The 20272-nt window shown below is 41.4% G+C and overlaps 1 protein-coding gene across 3 annotated transcripts in view; it reads left to right on the forward strand.

Moving 5' to 3' along the window:
- lrba (LPS-responsive vesicle trafficking, beach and anchor containing) overlaps positions 1–20272 on the forward strand; it is an 894965-nt gene that overhangs the window by 755861 nt on the left and 118832 nt on the right. For all 3 annotated transcript variants that reach the window (XM_072561970.1, XM_072562677.1, XM_072563520.1), the window contains one exon: positions 6825–6992. In XM_072561970.1, coding sequence (XP_072418071.1) covers positions 6825–6992 — 168 coding nt within the window. The remainder of the gene's footprint in view (positions 1–6824; positions 6993–20272) is intronic.

Below are 20272 nucleotides of genomic sequence, written 5' to 3' on the forward strand. Positions count from 1 at the left end.
ATACTAGTTCATCATCGTGCATGGAAATGAACATCATAGGCATGTGGGAAGAGCATGGTGAATCTTATGGCAGGGCAGAAATTATCACCTCTATCATTTATTACTACTAGTCAAATGTCCTGGCACCATATTTAAATGGCAGTAGACATCCACTTTTTTTTCTGCAAACCAGAAATCTCACTAATGCTGTCAGATTTGAAGCTGACAATGTAACATTCTGGCCCTTGTCCCTTTCCCGTTCAACCTTGCTGTCTTCTCCAGATGGACATCTGCCCATGGGTCGACAGAGGTCCCCCTTTAGCCAGCCTCCTTTGCTTATAACCATTACAGTGTAGCTTCCCTTCCTCTGTCATCCTCCAATCCCCAAGCAAATTAGACTACTGATACCCGTCTCAGTTGGGGCATAACACAGGTGATTGATCGCCAAAGAGGACGTAGCAAAAGCTGCTCAATCCAGCTACTTGTATCTCACTTGGTGCTTGTGACCTATGTGCAGTCATGAGTCTGAAGGCACGTATTGGTCACTCATCGGGAGTTTAATTGTGAACGGGAAAATGATTCTGGCAAACTTGATTTTCTGATGAACCTGCAGGATATCGAAATGTATGTAAGCATTGGGAAACTCAATGTTTGTTTCAAGTTTACAGAACTTACTTGCAAACTTTCATCACACATTGCAAATCTGATTATTGTCTTCTCACCTAATTAAGCTCCCTTAATTCCTACTCTCAACCGCAGTACAAGATTCAACCCAAAACCTGTCAATACTCTGGATGTAGTCTCACTAATGCTCTGTAAGTTGTAACAGGATTTCTCTAGTTTAATACACATTTATAGAATTTAGGCAACGTTGGTAGATTACAACTAAGTGCTGCAGGTAATGTTGTTAAGAACCTGGGATGCAGCCCATCAGACCTTAAGTTGCATTTGTTTCCCCATGAGTTTTTCTCAACTGGCAGCAAGAAGCAGCAAAACAGTAATATTTGAAAAGACTAAATGACATAGATATTCATACAGTGATGAAATAGAGTGCACTGGCACTGGCAATCTAGAATCTAAGGAGGTGAATACAAGATGCAGTTTATGATGTGTTTCAATCAACACTGATGATGTACCCTCTGTTATTAAAAATGGGAAAGTAGAAGCAAATTGGTCCACTTAAAATCAATTTTACCTGGTTAATGGGATGTGAAAAGTCACAATCACCATTCAGTGGTAGGCAGGAACACTCCAGGCAATGTTACCAGAGGCTCTGACAATTACAGAGCAAGCGATAGAGGAGGTCCTCCAGATTCTGTGCAATCAGTACACTCAAATACAAGCAACTTATTGCCTCTGTGGAATAGGTAATGACTGTCTTGGAAATATAGAATCAGCAGAGTAGGTGCTGGAAATGCATTTAAACCTCCAATCCATCTCAGTAGCTATGGTGAGGCAAGAGAGGGACAAGAAAACTTGAACTTGATCACAGAGAAAAGGATCACCAGCTAAGCACGCTGGGAGCTTCCCCTGAGGAAACTCTAAAGGTGCCTTGTTTCCCTATCTCCCCTCTGCCAGTGAACTCATTGTCTGCAGTCGTTCAAGCTGAGGGTGGTGCACTTGCATTTGACATCTTAGCTAGGGATTTTGGGAGTGGCAGCTACATAGCAGTAGAGAAAGCAAGAAGACAATGTCTTGAGGGTACGTGGGTTGTATGGGAGTATCTAGTATACACTTCTGTTAATATAAACTCACACAATTGTAATGTTTGCTCTAGTCTCATTATGCCACTATATGCTGACATTCTTGTCTGAAGTGAAAGGAATGGCGTATCTTCCCCCATCAGACAGTGAGTGCTGCTCTTCTATCAGGGCACCTTTCTATTGGCTCTCATAAGCAGAAATGTGTGCACCTAATGTTATTTTCATGACTCCATGAAGTTTACATCTAGCATTTTGGGGATTGTAGTCAAGGTTCACAAGATTATTTTTCAGGGACAATGTCCTTGTTTGATGAGATTACAGTGAAGACATTGATCCTGTGGTTGCAAAATTATAGACTCCATAAAGTATATGAGTGATGGAGAAATGTGGCCCTGCTCTTCAGAATTCTGGAGGAAAGATGTTTCCTCTGGTCAAGGTATCCAGAACTAGGTAAAACATTATCTGAATAAGAGGTACCCAATACATTACTGATATGCAAAGGACTTCATTCTCTAGGGGACAATGGTGGGAATGTTTGGAGTTGTTAAATTCATTGAAGTGAAAACCTAGTAATTGAGGATGCTCAGTAATTGCAATGGTACAGTCAAAGAACCCAACTAGCACTATGAGGATAGTAAGGGAATAAAGCAAATAGTGACATAATTGATCTATCATTTTCATGTTTGCGAGCAACCTCCTATTACATCTTAGGATCATCATCGCTTCCATTTCCTCAATAGAGAACTCTCTCCTTCTCTCATGACAATTTTCCCCTTTTGTCTAGTGAAGCTGTAGAGAGCATAACACATCATATTGATGTGGAATGTTCTTTCTGGTGTACATAACAGGGCACCAGCTGAACGACCAAGGTGTTGGAATGTCATTGCCAGCAGTCCAGTTGCTCTCTCAACAATGCTCCTACATGCAAAGTTTAATCTCTCCTCGGCATTTGTCTGAAGATTCCTGTTGGGTGTCTCTTGTGTTTCAGCCAACCCTGTATGTGACAGGTGGCATTATAAGCTTTGATCACCTGTGAGTGCTGTATAATGAAGGAGTGATGATAGCTGATTGGACATGGAGTGTATGGCTGTGTGGTTACAAAAGGTCTGCTAATAAAGGAGTAGAATTCTTTCCTATTAACAAACCTAACTGTGAGTGTTACCAGGGTGGTCTGATGACAATCATTTGTACTTCTTGCCTTCAGGAAAGCTGTGTGGCAGCAAAGTCAATTGCATCCAAGGAGCAGTGCACAAGTTGATGCATTTCAGCAAGGAGCGCAAAAGTAATCTCTCAGATATATTTATCAGTAGCTGACTATGAAATTCTGCAAAGGTCCCTAGTGGCTCACTGGAACAACCCATCCTCCCTTTAGCCATTTGGGCTTTAACATGACCCTTGCTCCTTGAATATATCCAGACAGCTTATAACATACAAATGCAATTTAAAGCCATTTCACTAAGGAGAGAGCAGTAAATGCATACCTGAATTCCAGGAAGTTGTAAAGGTCACTAGATAAATTCTATTATAAGCAGTTGAGTAGTGATTGCTGTCTTAATTGGGAAGGCCCGCTTAATTCTAGTGATTTGTGCTTTCATTGAGATGCCAGTACATGCACATAAGCTTCTCGACACCTGCTTATGGGAAGGTTGACCTGTCTTTTGAGGTCGAAGAATGTTGTTGAATGAGCAATCTGTATTGCTGCTCATCAAGTTCTATATGCTGTGTCTTCTATTCCTCACTATAAGGTACAGAGGATTTTTTTTACCCCATTCTCTTTAAGGGTAGGGATCTCCAGGACTTGCTTGATCTATTGTGGTGAAGCAATGAGAAGAAACGTTTGTCTTAACATGTAGTTTATTGCATGATAGCAACAATGCTACAAGTTGCACTTATCTGTTAAACCTTTTAAAGCGAATATGAGGACACGGATCACTTCTTTGAGATTGTATGCTATTCTTCTCACTAACACCGTAAGACCATAACACATAGGAGCAAAATCAGGCCATTCAGCCCATCAAGTCTACTCCCCCATTCAATCATGGATAATTTGTTTCTCAATCCCATTCACCTGTCACCTCCCCATAACTCGCGATTTCCTTACCAATCAAAAATCTATCTATCTCTGTCTTAAAAATGCTCAATGACTTGGCCTCCAAATCCCTTTGGGGCAATGAGTTCCAATGATTAAACACCCTCTGGCTGAAGAAATTCCTTCTCCTTTTTGTGCTAAATGGTTGTGCCTTCATTCTGAGGCTGTGCCCGCAGGTCCTCGTTTCTCCTGCTAGTGGAAAGTTCTCCACGTCATTCTATCCATGCCTGTCAGTATTCTGTAAGCTTTAATCAGATTCTAATTTCTCCCCCCTCCCCACCCTTCCAAACTCCATCACGCACAGACCCAGGGTCCTCAACTGCTCCTCATATAACATGCCCTCCTTTCCCAGGATCATTCTTGTAAACCACTCCAACATCTGCATGTCGTTCCCTAGATATGAGTCCCAAAACTGCTTACAATATACCAAACGTGGTCTGACTGGAACTTTATACAGCCTCAGCAGTACATTTCTAAACCTGTATGCTAGCCCTCTTGAAATGAGTGGTAACAATGCATTTGCCTTTCTAACTGCCAATTGAACTTGCATATTAACCTTTAAAAGAATTATGAATTAGGAGTCCCAAGTCCCTTTGTGTTTCAGATTTCCAAAGCCTTTCCTCATTTAGAAAATAGTCTATGCTTCTATTCTTCCTCCCAAAGTGCATAACCTCCCATTTTCACACGTTGTATTCCATCGGTCACTTCTTTACCTACTGTCCTATCCTGTCCAAATCCTCTGTAGTGTCCCCATTTCCTCAATGTTACCTGTCCATCCACCTATCTTTGTGCCATCTGCAAACTTAGCAACAATGCCATCCGTTCCTATGTCCAGATAATGTGAATAGTTGTGATCCTAACATGGACCTCTGTGGATGTCCACTAGTCAGCGGCTGCCAACCTGAAAAACACCCCTTTATCCCTGCTCATGACTACCTTTCCCCTAACATAAGCCATATAACATCATTCCAATGAGTCAGGCTTAAGGCGCTCCTCAATATTAATACTTTTAAGACCCTTATACCCTTACACAACAAAGACTTAGTCACAGAACCTTTCCTTGATGACAAGAATATGATGTTTTGCATCTGCCCAGTACATTCACCCTTCCCCATTCTTAATTCCTCCTCTGAGACTGGAAGTCTCCATCCTAGAATTTTACTTCTCCTTCAAAGAACTATCTGCTTGAAACTGGGACCATATAGACAGCATGCACTGCCTTCTTGTTCCAAGATAATCTTCATTATATTTGCTACAAATCCCAATGTAATATTGTAATATTGACTCAACTAAGTACCTAAGTTCAAGTAATATCCTTGCAAATAAATTATAACATTTGACGTATGGTTTCTAATGTTTCCTCAAACTGCATCTGTAAATTTGGGGATTATTGATATGAAATTGTTTAGATTTTACTGTATGAAAATAGTCTGGCAGTAATTTCAGGACAAATTTGTCTCAATACATGTCATTCAAGTTCATTCTTTGAGCGATAGAATTGATTTTACTTGAATATGCTGATTATTTTCTGCATTCTAATTTGGTGTTATATGCTTTAAAATGAACTGTTAGGTGGAACAGTTCACTAGATAAATGTTAGCTGCTATTTTGTTGTTTTCTCTGAAGTCACAATTAGCATTTTTTTGTTGGAACCTTATGGTTTATTGAACTTTATTGCCAGGGCTATAGTTGAATTTGATGATGTTATTGGATCAGACCAAACACCCTCAAAATATATTAAGATGGTCTAACAATTTCTAATTTTAAAGGCAAATGGCAAGTGTTGCATTCCAGATGCAATTCAATGAGTCAAACGACCAGATTTGAAGCAAAACACACTTTATTCATACACTATTGTTAAAATACAACAAAAGAGAGAAGAAATTGGAATAACTTAAGTCTATTGAAAAACTTAGCAGAATAATAGATTATTTTACTCCTACTGTTTAACTGTTCCAATATAGTAGCATCCCATAAACATACCCTTGGAAAAAGGCAAATTCAGTAAAGCAGATTGCATGACAGGTATTCCTCCTGTCCCAGAAGAAAAACATTAAGAGAAAACTCTGACAGAGAGAGTAGCAAGGAGAGATGTATAGCCGCTCCCACCTAGCTTCACAACCTAGCAACCGCTACAGCTGAAAACTAAAAATCCAGGTCCTCTAGGAGCTTGTCCCTCCCAGTCAGGCTGCTTCTGTTATTCCAATTTTAAAAAAACCAAGGCCTCTCGAGCTGTTTACTTTATGGGCTTTCATTATCTCATCATTCTGCTTTAAAACCTCTCCTCAAAAAAAAGCCTAGGATAAAATACACCTCTGAAAGCCATAGTGTCATCACAGTGGTTATACAGCCTTAAAGTTCTCACTTACTCTCTGGCCAAAATTGATGGCTTTATTTAATAGTTTTGCTGGGAGAGCATACCAAAGTGTGCTAGCCTATCCAAGCTGAGCAGTAATCCTTAATCTGACAATATTTTTATGTTGGGCCTGAGACCAGAAATAGGACAGGACACTGGACTGTATGATGAACAGCAGCAAGAAAGCCTTTTGGGTTTAGAATTCACCTGAAAGTTTGGAAATAGAAGCGTACTTGCCTTCAGACCTGTCTTCAACTAGCTGTGATGAACCCTCAAACACTTTAAGCAATCACCCAACATCAGCTTATTGATGTTGTGTCCAGATGCCCCATCACTTACAGAAATAGGATACTGGGATAGGAGGGCTGAGAATGCGCTCTCCCACTTCACTTTCATGACAGATCAGGCCCATGTTCACTTACTGGGAAGCCTGGAATATTTTAAAACATTGAGGCATTGCTTTTAGATTTATCCTCCTCTGTTGTTTTGATTTTTCCACTCAGAGAATAGACATACTCCAATGAGGTCAGGTGACTGGACACCCAAGCTTCAAAGCCACTAACATAATGGGCTGCAATGTATTAGTTGATTGTCTAAATACAGCTCAATCAAGGAGTAGACTCTGTAAAATATGTTCTTAGTTTAGAAACTATATTTTTAATTTGATACTAATATTACCCCCTGTTGTGATTTGCAGGCTCTGGAAAGTGAGTTTGTTTCCTGCCAGCTTCACCAGTGGATTGACCTGATTTTTGGATATAAGCAGCAGGGGCCTGAGGCTGTTCGAAGCCTCAATGTCTTCTATTACTTGACCTATGAAGGAGCTGTCAATCTGAATTCCATCAGTGACCTGGTACTAAGAGAGGTAAGTTCATGGGAAAACAGAGTGATATAATGCTTGAGCAAATGAACCAGAAGAGTTTTTTTTGCCAGAATTACTAGACACAGCAGAAGCATTAGATATGAAAAAAATTCAAACTTGGTTCAGTCTATCTTTGGTTTGCCAATTTATTCTAAGTAGCTATGACGCAAGCACAGAGGAAGTTTACTTGTTCTAAGTATCTCACAGGTGTTTTCACAGATTTGTTTGTTTGATTTACAATTGTATTTAGTGATAGAAAATAGTATTCTTGACTTTCACCAATGAGCTTTAGAATGTGTGACTGGCAGATTGGTGAAAACAGACCTGTAGCTCTGATATAATTTCTGTTAACTGCCCCTAGAGACTTTATGATGCATGACAACTGCACCATTACATATCACGCTGCAGCACAGTAAAAGAGAGGGAACCTCTTAGTCATTCAGACTTTGAAATCTTTTTTCCAAATGAAGCTATATGTGTTTGATAATTGGAAACATGTTAGAGGGGGAAAAAATCTGAATGCACACCAGCCAGGCCCCTGTGTGTACAAAAACAGTGTGGATGATTTGCCTGTAGTTCTGTAAACCCATTAGTGCACTTGCTGTATGTCAAAAGTTACAAACACTTTAAAGTAGTACTTGTGAATATAATGTCATTGCAGTTGCAAAACACTAAATAGGAGTAGCTTTTTTTTTAATATTTCATCATCTTTGAATGCTTTCTCCTGCATACTGAGTACTGATCAAAGCATTGGAAATTCTTGATAAAAAAATGCTTGGTTGACTGATACCCCTTTTCTGAAAACAAAATCCAGTACCAACTCGATACGTATATTTTTGTTCGATATTTTTATTTTTAATAATAAGTACTGATTGCTTATTTTTAGGGGAAACTAGTTTGGACAAATGAAGGAACTGAGATGCATCCATTAACTCAGGAGTATCTTAGCATAATATATTATTTGAATTGTACATACTAATTTAAGTCTCTCAAATTAGCTCAGTAATTCGTACAAGTGAATTCTCTAACAATGCTTCATGTTTCATTGAAAAAATATTATCTTTTAAAATAGACGATGGTGTTCACATTCACAGTGCAAAATTTATGTGTGTCTGAAAATTGTTTTCCCTTAAAAGTTTAAGAACTGTGAAAATGTTTCCCTTGGTCGAAGTATTAATGGTATTGTTGCTTAAGAGAAAAGTAGCATGAACTTTCCTGGTTTACTGTTATTTTTGTAATGCTTCAATAATTCATTATTGGTGACCATGTAACATTTAGATGAGTTCATGAAATAATTGACATTCATTTTGAAAACTGACTGAGGAGAGATTTTAAATGAATATTATTTTATCTTGTATGATTATTAACATTCAATTATTATAATCATACGTGCATTTTCACAGTATCTAATTTTCACATATGTGAGGTTATAGAGACTGAACAAAATTATAAGCAACCTGCCACATTTGATTGGTACTTATAACATTTTGTTCAAAGGTGTAAGAGAAATATTAACTTGTTTTAATTTAGTGTTTTCACTATCTCAGAAGAGATGCTTTGCAGTCAATGAGGTACTTTTGAAGTGGAGTTATTGTAGTGTAAGAGAAACAAGAAACCAATTTGCATATAACAAAATCGCAAGCAGCAACGAGATAAATGACCAGTTAATCTAATTTAGTGACGTTGAGATTAATTGGGAGATTAATGCTAGCTAGGCTAAGAAGAATGAAAGCATATGTTCAGGGACCAACGAAATATTAATCTACATTTGGAATACTATTTTGAAATACTGTTGTCATTTATATGGGCGATGCAGTCAAATGTATATCAACAATTTCAAACTTTTTATCAGTGCTTAAGCTCAAACTTTTTAAAAGGTCTTTATTCCTCTATCCAAGAGATCCTTAGAACTGCCTAACTTTAGACCATGATCACAATTCCAACTTCAAACTTTTTATTTTTAACACAGACAGATACAGCATACCATTAAAAACATTTTAGCACATGGAAATAAATATTTAGCATTAAAACATATCAACTTCTAAGAACAGTGAAAGAATGCCCAATACCTCTGCCTTTTTTCTCCAAGTTGGAACTGGAAATCCAATAAATGTTCAGCAGGTCCATCAGCATCTGGAAATAAACCAAAATACTTTGAGAGTATATCCTTCATCAGTTTGATATTCTTTCTGAAAATGCAATTACAAGTACTTCTTCCTTCTTACCTTTTTAAAAATATTATCATTTATTTTTCTCAACATTGAGAAAGATGCACTGTTGACACTATTAGCTAACAGTAATCTCTCCATCTCAGTTTTGAAAGCTGCATTTGTTTAATACTGAAGGACTGATTCGCTTCATTGGCATATCATTGTCATGTAACGTGAGCTGAAGAGTTTTACAGTTTATATTTCACTGGATGTATAATTCCTTCAGCAATTTAAACTTGATAAACTTATTTCTAGATTTTGCATTAGCCTGAAAGACTGGTAACTTAATGAAGTGATAACTAACAGCCTAACAGCTAATTCTGGTAGTTTATGTTGAATACCATGGACCAGGTTACTAGCTGAACTGCATGACACCTCCTCGCTTTTGACAGGATAATTATCCAAATAAAGTCCCAACATGCAGGCTGTGTCCCTCAACAATGTTCAATGGGACAGTGAGTTATCACTAAATATTAATTCATTCTTCACATTCCTGTTTCTAGGAGTTATTTCATGATGAATCAAATTTTTGTGCAACTATTGTCTTTCACTTGTATTCAATTTGTTTGACCTTAAATACTATTTCAGGCAGGTGGATTGGAGCCAAGACTGAAATCAAGAGAAAGCATATTATAGGAAGTGCAGGGCTCTCCTGGGGAAAGAGTGAGGTCGTATAATGAGTTTCCCTGCTATATCCTTTCTTTTCAGTGAGTGCCCTCATTGTAGGATGAAACTTTATGAAATGCAGTTTTCAAAATCAAAGTTTAGAAAGTTAAATCATTTCCTGATAAATTTCAGTTGTCATGAATTCTGTTCTCTCAGGAATGAAGAAAACTTGTTCTGAATTCAAACTATTTATTGTATACATGTTATCTATGGCCTAATGCAAGAGGACAGTGGCTGTCTTATGTCAAAATCTGTGGCACTGGAAAAGCACAGCAGATCAGGCAGCATCAGAGGACTAAGAGGGTCAATGTTTCAGGCATAAGCCTTCATCAGGAATGTAGTGGGTGTGGGGCAGCTGAGAGATGAATAGGACAGTGGAGGTGAGGGGAAGGAAGAAATCCCACCAACTCACACAGCTACCTGGATCACCACACTCTTTCCCCCTCCCGCCCTAGCAAAAACACAATCCCTTACTCCCGATCCTTCCATCTCCACTGTATCTGATCCCAAATGGAGCAATTCCAGAACATTTCAGGTGGCCTCCTATTTCAAGGTTCATGATTTCCCCCCTCACATGGTCAACAATGCTCTCCAGCACATCGCCTCCACTTCCCATACCTCCGCCCTTGAACCCCACTCCTCCAACCACAGCAAGGAACCCCTAGCCCCCGGTCCTCACCTTCCACTCCACTAATTTCCGGATACAGCACATTATACTCTGCCATTTCCACCACCTACAATCAAACCGTGCACTCGATGCATATTTCCCTCCCCACCCCTATGTGTGTGTTTCGCAGAGACCATTCCCTCCGTGACTCCCTTGTTACTCCTTACCTCCCACCAACCTAGCTTCCATTCCCGACACCTTCCCCTGCCACTACAAGAGGGTTAAAACCTGTGCCCACACCTCTTCACCTCTCCTCCGTCCAATGCCCCAAAGGATCTTTTAACATCCAGCAGAGATTTTCCTGCATCTCCAAACACCTCATCTACTGTGTCGTTTGCTCTCGGTGTGGTCACCTCTACAGTGGGGAGACGAGATGCCAATTTCCGGAACCTTTCAGGGAATATCTCTGGGATGCACTCACCAAACAACCCCACTGCCCTGTGACCAATTACTTCAACTTTCCCACCCACTCCACCAAGGACAACCAAGTCCTGGGCCACCTCCACCTCCAAATCCAAACCACTTGCCGACTGGAGGAAGAACGCCTCATCTTCTGCCTTGGGACCCTTCAACCACATGGCATCAACTTCGATTTGACATGTTTCCTAATCTCCCCTGACCCCTGCCCATCCCAGATCCAGCCCTCCCAACTCGGCACCACCCTCTTGAACTGTCCTACCTATCCATCTTCCTTCCCACCTATTCTCTGCACTCTCCCCCCCCAACCTATCACTATCAATCCACACCTGCATCTACCTATCGCCTTCTCAGCCACCTTCCCCACCCCCCACCCCCCCACCTCCACCTCCACCCTCCTCCACCTCCATCCTCCTGTTTATTTCTCAGCCCTCCCCTCCAACATTCCTGATGAAGGGCTTATGTCTGAAACATCAACTCTCCTGTTCCTCGGATGCAGCCTGACCTGCTGTGTTTTTCCAGCACCACACTTTTAGACTCTGATCTCCAGCATCTGCAGTCTCACTTTCTTCTATTAGCTGTCTTATACTTAGTACAGAAAAAGCATATAGTGGAGTCTTCAGATTCAAATGCGTCTGATATTACTCCTAATTTCCTTGGACAAGCCAGCTTTGATGTAGTATTATGGCAGTTCCGTGGTTTGCTATTTGATTACAGTTGTTTGACATTGATCTAACTAGTGAATGGCATGCAACCTCTGATGGCTTCCATTTCATCTTTGATCATGCATATACCTATTGCGTAACATAATGTGCCATGTAATGTTTCACCATAGGCAGTGGTTAGCAGTTCAATGTACTATATAAATGTAACTTATTGTTGTTATCTACATGACATCATGTTCAAGACTTTGTGTATTACATGTTTAAACATAAGTCATTTAGTCACTACAAGTGTGCAAATAGTTGGTAGCTACTGTCGTGACTGGCTGTCTATATTTGAGGATTAGCAATTTCATGATATCTAGGATAATTTTAGAAACTCCCATTGAAAAATGTACAATATCTGAGACTTTGACATTTTTTTTACTCTGCAAGTATTTTGATTTACATTTTACAGCATTGCTTTTTAATTTACTTCAAATACTGTTCCATGGATGCTGTTTTAAATTAGCAAAGCCTGAAAGCCTGTGACTGATCCCTTAAGACCAGCTGTAGTGAAATCTGGTCTTAACAAATGCATTCTCTGTACTTTTCTCTTATTAATCTCAGAATACAGTAGTAATTTGACATTTTGTTAAATTATGATTTCTTGTATTAAAAGCTGAATGGAAATTTTAATCTGTTCTCTTGCAGTTTACATCTCTGTGATACAACAGTCCCCAATTTACAAAATTAAGCCTTTAAAGTGTGAACTCATAGCCTAGTTCCGTAAGATGCACATCCTCATTTATAGTGTTAGCTTTGCCCTCAGTTGACATTTTAATTTTACTTGAAGAGTTGGGTTAAATTGGCTAAATTTCTGTTAAATCTAAGATGAAATGGAAGAATAGTACCAAACAGCATTTTCTAATATTTGATCAGACAATTCTGTATTTTTAAAACATTTTATTCTGAAGACGGGAATATTCATAACCTTAGCAGCATTGTGAAGTGTTTTGACCATATGGACTAAAGTGGTTTAAGAGGAAACCACCAGCTTCCCAAAGAGACAAATAACAAATACCTAAATTGCTAATGGTGTGCAATCTCCTGAAAATGAGAATTAAAGGAAAAAAGACTCCCCAAAACGTGTGTAATGTACCTAGAGTGTTGGTGTTCTTAATCAGGGATGAATTCGGAATCCTTGGGTCCCTGGGCACAATGAATATTTGGGGCTACACCTCACACTCCCAAAAAAAATCTTTTAAATAATTTCTGGTGTTTCTAGCTCTTAGGGTCCATGTGAGCCTTTCACATTTCTAGTTCCAAGATGGTGGACTTCTTTGTAGAAAATTAAGAAACAAGTATTGGCATCTCCAGCATCATTTCTCCATCACTCATCGTGATGGCAGTGTTTGGTATACTCATGATTAATATTTATAAATTGATTTTGTTTAGTTGCATGTAAGAAGTAGACTTGGACTATGGATTCATTTGTCCATGTATAAACAAGAGTAGGTTGAACTGGGGTTGCTGTTTGGAGAAGTATATGGTTTGTAATATGTTTCTCTGTAAACAAAAGTTTAGAAAAGTGTATAAAATGTTCTGTCCTTCACTCTTGGACTTCCTGGAATAAAAAAATGCCACCTTGGTTTGAAAGTGCCATGATCCCAGCTGATCATAATACTAGACAAGTCAGATGCAAGAATGAAACCTTGATGGACTGTAAGTTTTAATTCTGCAATTTCATTGCCATGCTGGTCAATCTCTGACCCTAGTCACATATGTGGCCAATGTATTTTTAATAAAATAATAAAAGTTTATCAGACAAAGGGGAAAACTAATATTACAGAAGTTGCAAAGATCTTATCATAAATATAGATGTTTTTCCTCAGCTTGTCGTAGTTCTTGGGTGCTGCAGTGTGTTGTGGCCCGTTTAAATAATGTCCCAATGCAGCTCCATTTGTGGTGTTAGCATGTTTGCTCCTGCAGTTGAGTATCTGGTCATTGTGTGTGGCTTTCCTGTAGATGCTGGGCTGCACCTCTCCATTAGCTTTTTGTTCTACTGTGATGTATAGGAAGGGAAGTCAGTTATTGTTCTGTTTGGTGAATTTTACGTTGGTAAGAATGTTGTTTATGTGCTTGTATGTTTCTCCTAGTTTGTTGCATTTCATGATGACAAAGATGTCATCCACATCGTGGACCCAAAGCATGGGCTGGATCGTGGGAAGGCTGTTCATTCTAACCTCTGCATAACTGCTTCTGCTAAGACTTCTGATATTGGTGATCCCATAGGCGTCCTGTTGCTTTGGTTTATAGGTCATGTCATTGAGGGTGAAATGGGTTGTGAGGCTCAGTTATCGTAGTTTGAGGATGCTGTCCTTGCTGATGGAGATGGTGCTGTCAGATGTTTGTGTTCTTGGTTTGTCTAGGAGTGAGGCCAGTGTTTCTTTGGCCAGGATGATGTTTATTGTTGTGAACAGAGCCTTCACGTCAAAGGAAATCATGACCTCGTCGTCCTCTAGCTTGGCGAATTGGTGTTCAGGAATTCCTGTGTCAAGTGGTTGGAGTGGTTGAGTCTTCTAGGTATTTCAGTTTGCGTTGCAGTTCCTTTGATCGCCTGTATGCCAATGTGCCGGGAGGTGGGACTACGAGTCTAAGGAATTTTAAGGACGCCATACCCACAGCCAGTAGAACAAACATCATACACAGAGTACCCTGAGAGGACTGCGACAAACATTAGGATATATGAGCACCAGCTGGCCACCAATAAACATGACCAAATATCACAGGTATCCATACACACAGACAAAGAGGGACACCAGTTCGACTGGGATAATACGTCCATCTTGGGACAGGCTAAACAAAGACATGCCCGGAATTCCTAGAAGCCTGGCATTCAAACCGGAACTCTATTAACAACATATCTATTTGTATCATCGATAGTTATAGGTGAGGTGCTGGAAGACTGGAGGTTGGCTAAGGTGATGCCACTGTTTAAGAAAGGTAGTCCGGACAAGCCAGGGAACTATAGACCAGTGAGTCTGATGTCGGTGGTGGGCAAGTTGTTTGAGGGAATCCTGAGGGACAGGATGTACGTGTATTTGGAAAGACAAGAACTGATGAGGGACAGTCAACATGGCGTTGTGCATGGGAAATCATGTCTCAAATACTTGACTGAGTTTTTTTGAAGAAGTAACAAAGAAGATTGATGAGGGCAGAGCAGTGGACATGATCTATATGGACTTCAGTAAGGCATTAGTCAAGGTTCCCCATGGGAGACTGGTCAGCAAGGTTAGATCTCATGGAATACAGGGAGAACTAGCCATTTGGATATAGAACTGGCTCGAAAGTAGAAGACAGAGGGTGGTGGTAGAAGGTTGTTTTTCGGACTGGAGGCCTGTGACCAATGGAATGCTACAAGGATCCACTATGTTTCATCATTTATATAAATGATTTGGATGTGAGCATAAGAGGTATAGTTAGTAAGTTTGCAGATGATACCAACATTGGGGTGTAGTGGACAGTGAAGAAGGTTATCTCAGATTACAACGGGATCTTGACCAGATGGGCCAATGGGCTGAGAAGTGGCAGATGGTGTTTAATTTAGATAAATGTGAGGTGCTACATTTTGGGAAAGCAAACCTTAGCAGGACTTATACACTTAATGGGAGTGTTGCTGAACAAAGAGACGTTGGAGTGCAGGTTCATAGCTCCTTGAAAGTGGAGTCGCAGGTAGATAGGATAGTGAAGAAGGCATTTAGTATACTTTCCTTTATTGGTCAAAGTATTGAGTAAAGAAGTTGGGAGGTCATATTGCGGCTGTACAAGACATTGGTTAAGCCACTGTTGGAATATTGCGTGCAATTCTGATCTCTTTCATATCGGAAAGATGTTGTGAAACTTGAAAGGGTTCAGAAAAGATTTACAAGGATGTTGCCAGAGTTGGAGGATTTGAGCTTTATGGAGAGGTTGAATAGGTTGGGGATGTTTTCCCTGGAGGGTTAGAGGCTGAGGGGTGACCTTATAGAGGTTTACAAAATTATGAAGAGCATGGAAAAAATAATAGACAAAATCTATTTCGGGGGAAAGTCCAGAACTAGAGGGCATAGGTTTAGGGGGAGAGGGGAAAGATATAAAAGAGACCTCAGGGGCACTCTCAAAGGGCTGTTTGGCAGTGGCTGCTTGAAGGCTCGGTGACGTTTGTTTAACGGTTTAAATTTGGAAGACATTTTTTAAAAAAAGCACAGAGCGGATCCGGAAGCTGGTGTAGCGCAAGCTTACCTGTATAGGTTATTTTCCCTATAAAAGCGGGCAGGAGAGGAACTCGAGGCACTACAGAGGTAGTGTCTCCCACCCGCCCTCCTCCTCTAGCCTAATAATAAGACCCGTTGTGCTAAGTAGATAAGTGCTGCATTTTTATTGTTCTATTCTTGGACCTAGTTTTTTTTTAAAAGGTTACTTTTAGAGGGATGGCAGTGAAGGCAGTGCAATGTTCCTCTTGCAACATGTTTGAGGTGAGGGATGTCATGGTCGTCCCTGCTGATTACACTTGCAGGAAGTGCACCCATCTCCAGCTCCTCCGTGTTAGGGAACTGGAGCTGGAGTTGGATGAACTTAGGATCATTTGGGAGGCAGAGGGGGTCATAGATCGGAGCTTTAGGGAAGTAGTATCTCCAAAGATTGCAGACAGATGGGTGACAGTGAGGGGGACTGGGAGGAAGCAGCCAGTGCAGGGACCCCCTGCGGCCATTCCCCTCAAGAACAAGTATACCGTTTTGGATACTTGTGGGGGGGACAACTTACCAAGGGTAAGCAATGGGTTCAGGCCTCTGGCACGGAGTCTGTCCCCGTTGCTCAGAAGGGAAGGGTGGAGAAGAGCAGAGCAATAGTTATTGGGGACTCGATAGTTCGGGGCACAGATAGGCGGTTTTGTGGGGGCGAGAGAGACTCACGTTTGGTGTGTTGCCTCCCAGGTGCAAGGGTACATGATGTCTCTGATCGTGTTTTCCGGGTCCTTAAGGGGGAGGGGGAGCAGCCCGAAGTCCACATTGGCACCAACGACATAGGTAGGAAGAGGGCTGAGGATGTTAGGCAGGTTTTCAGGGAGCTAGGTTGGAAGCTCAGAGTTGGAACAAACAGAGTTGTTGTCTCTGGTTTGTTACCCGTGCCATGTGATAGAGAGTCGAGGAATAGGGAGAGAGAACAGTTAAATGCGTGGCTACAGGGATGGTGCAGGAGGGAGGGATTCCAGTATCTGGATAACTGGGGTTCTTTCTGGGGAAGGTGGGACTTCTATAAACAGGATGGTTTACACCTGAACCTGAGGGGCCTTGGGGGGAGGTTTGCTAGTGCTCTTGGGGGTGGGGGGTTTAAACTAACTCTGCAGGGGTATGGGAACCTAGACTGTAGCTTTAGGGTGCAGGACCTGGAGTGTAGGGAGATTAGGAACATGGCATCAATCTCAAAGGAGGGTGCCCGTAAACAGGAAAGTGGCTTGAAGTGTGTATACTTCAATGCAAGAAGTATATGAAATAAGGTAGGTGAACTTGCAGCGTGGGTTGGTACCTGGGATTTCGATGTTGTGGCTAGTACGGAGACATGGGTAGAACAGGGACAGGATTGGCTGTTGCAGGTTCCAGGGTTTAAATGTTTTAGTAGGGTCATAAGTGGGGGTAAAAGAGGGGGAGGTGTGGCATTGCTTGTCAAAGATAGTATTACAGCGGTGGAAAGGACGATGGATGAAGACTCGCCATCTGAGGTAGTTTGGGCTGAGGTTAGGAATAGGAAAGGTGAGGTCACCCTATTAGGAGTTTTCTACAGGCCTCCTAATAGTCCTAGAGACGCAGAAGAAAGAAAGGATTACGAGAATGATTCAGGAGAAGAGTGAAAGTAATAGGGTGGTTGTTATGGGGGACTTTAACTTTCCAGATATTGACTGGGAAAGCTATAGCTCGAGTTCGTTAGATGGGTCGGTGTTTTCCCAATGTGTGCAGGAGGGTTTCCTTACACAATATGTAGACAGGCCAAAAAGAGGTGAGGCCATACTGGATTTGGTTCTGGGTAATGAACCAGGCCAGGTGTTAGAATTGGAGATAGGTGAGCACTTTGGGGGCAGTGACCACAATTCGGTGACCTTTACTCTAGAGATGGAGAGGGATAAGTGTGCACTGCAGGGCAAGCGTTATATCTGGGGGCAGGGAAATTATGATGCGGTGAGGCATGACTTAGGATGCGTGGCTTGGAAAAGTTGGCTTCAAGGGAAGGGCGCAATCGATATGTGGAGCTTGTTCAAGGAGCAACTATTGAGTGTCCTTGATAAGTATGTACCTGTCAGGCAGGGAGGAAAGGGTCTTGTGAGGGGGCCGTGGTTTAATAAGGTATTGGAATCCCTTGTAAAAGGGAAGAGGGCGGCCTATGTAAAGATGAGGCGTGAAGGTTCAATTGGGGCGATTGAGAGTTATAAGGTAGCCAGGAAGGATCTAAAGAGAGAACTAAGAGCAGCAAGGAGGGGACATGAAAAGTCCTTAGTTGGTAGGATTAGGGAAAACCCAAAGGCTTTCTATAGGTATGTCAGGAATAAAAGAATGACTAGGGTAGGAATAGGTCCAGTCAAGGAGAGTAGTGAGAAGTTGCGTGTGGAGGCTGAAGAGATTGGGGAGACACTGATTGAATACTTTTCGTCAATATTCACTCAGGACCAGGACATTGTTGTCGATGTGAATACTGAGTCACACTTAATTAGAATGGATGGCTTTGAGGTATGTAGGGAAGAAGTGTTGGAAATTCTGGAAAGGGTGAAAATAGATAAGTCCCCTGGGCCTGATGGCATTTATCCTAGGATTCTCTGGGAAGCAGGGGAGGAGATTGCAGAGCCATTGGCCTTGATTTTTATGTCCTCGTTGTCTACAGGAATAGTGCCAGAGGACTGGAGGATAGCAAATGTGGTTCCCTTGTTCAAGAAGGGGAGTAGGGATAACCCTAGTAACTATAGGCTGGTGAGTCTCACTTCTGTTGTGGGCAAAGTCTTAGAGAGAATTGTAAGAGATAGGGTTTATGAACATCTGGATAGGAATAATGTGATCAAGGATAGTCAGCATGGTTTTGTGAAGGGAAGGTCGTGCCTCACAAACCTTATTGAATTCTTTGAGAAGGTGACTAAGGAGGTGGATGAGGGTAAAGTGGTAGATGTGGTGTATATGGATTTTAGTAAGGCGTTTGATAAGGTTCCCCATGGTAGGCTACTGCAAAAAATACGGAGGTATGGCATTGAGGGTGAGTTGGAGGTTTGGATTAGGAATTGGCTGGCTGGAAGAAGACAGAGGATAGTAGTTGATGATAAAGGTTCATCTTGGAGTACAGTTACTAGCAGTGTTCCACAAGGATCTGTTTTAGGACCTTTGCAGTTTATCATTTTTATAAATGACCTGGAGGAGGGGCTAGAAGGTTGGGTGAGTAAGTTTGCGGATGATACGAAAGTCAGTGGAGGAGTTGACAGTGAGGAAGGATGTGGTAGGTTACAGCGGGATATAGATAAGCTGCAGAGCTGGGCAGAAAGGTGGCAAATGGAGTTCAATGTAGGTAAGTGTGAAGTGATTCACTTTGGTAAGAGTAACAAGAAGATGGGATACTGGGCTAATGGTCGGATACCTGGTAGTGTGGATGAGCAGAGGGATCTTGGTGTCCATGTACACAGATCTCTGAAAGTTGCCACCCATGTAAATAGTGCTGTGAAGAAGGCATATGGCGTACTGGCTTTTATTGGTAGAGGAATTGAGTTCCGGAGTCCTGAGGTCATGTTACAGTTGTATAAGACTCTGGTGCGGCCGCATCTGGAGTATTGTGTGTAGTTTTGGTCGCCATACTATAGGAAGGATGTGGAGGCACTGGAACGGGTGCAGAGGAGGTTTACCAGGATGTTGCCTGGTATGGTAGGAAGATCGTATGAGGAAAGGCTGAGGCACTTGGGGCTGTTTTCATTGGAGAAGAGAAGGTTTAAGGGTGACTTGATGGAGGTGTACAAGATGATTAGGGGTTTAGATAGGATTGACCATGAGAACCTTTTTCCATGTATGGAGTCAGCTATTACGAGGGGCATAGCTTTAAATTAAGGGGTGGTAGGTATAGGACAGATGTTAGGGGTAGATTCTTTACTCAGCGAGTTGGTGAGTTCATGGAATTCCCTGCCAGTAGCAGTGGTGGACTCTCCCTCTTTATGGGCATTTAAACAGGCATTGGATAGGCATACGGAGGATAGTGGGCTAGTGTAGGTTAGGTGGGCTTGGATCGGCGCAACATCGAGGGCCAAAGGGCCTGTACTGCGCTGTATTTTTTCTATGTTCTATGTTCTTTTTCACGCAGAGGGTGGTATGTGTATGAAATGAGCTGCCAGAGGAAGTGGTGGAGGCTGGTACAATTTCAACATTTAGAAAACATCTGAATGGGTGTATGAATGGGAAATGTTTGGAGGGATTTAGGTCAATTGCTGGCATGTGGGACGAGATTGGGTTGGGATATCTGATCGGCATGGACGAGTTGGACTGTGCTGTTTATCTCTATGACTCTATATCGATTTGGACCCCATTTACCAAACTCTCAGAAAAAGAACCTGGAAATGATATCACCTACCACAACAAATCAAGACACGTAAATAGCAAGTGGGTCAGAACACCAACACTGCTC

The sequence above is a fragment of the Chiloscyllium punctatum genome, chromosome 1 (genome assembly GCF_047496795.1).
Source record: "Chiloscyllium punctatum isolate Juve2018m chromosome 1, sChiPun1.3, whole genome shotgun sequence".
In the NCBI taxonomy this organism is placed as follows: Eukaryota; Metazoa; Chordata; class Chondrichthyes; order Orectolobiformes; family Hemiscylliidae; genus Chiloscyllium; species Chiloscyllium punctatum.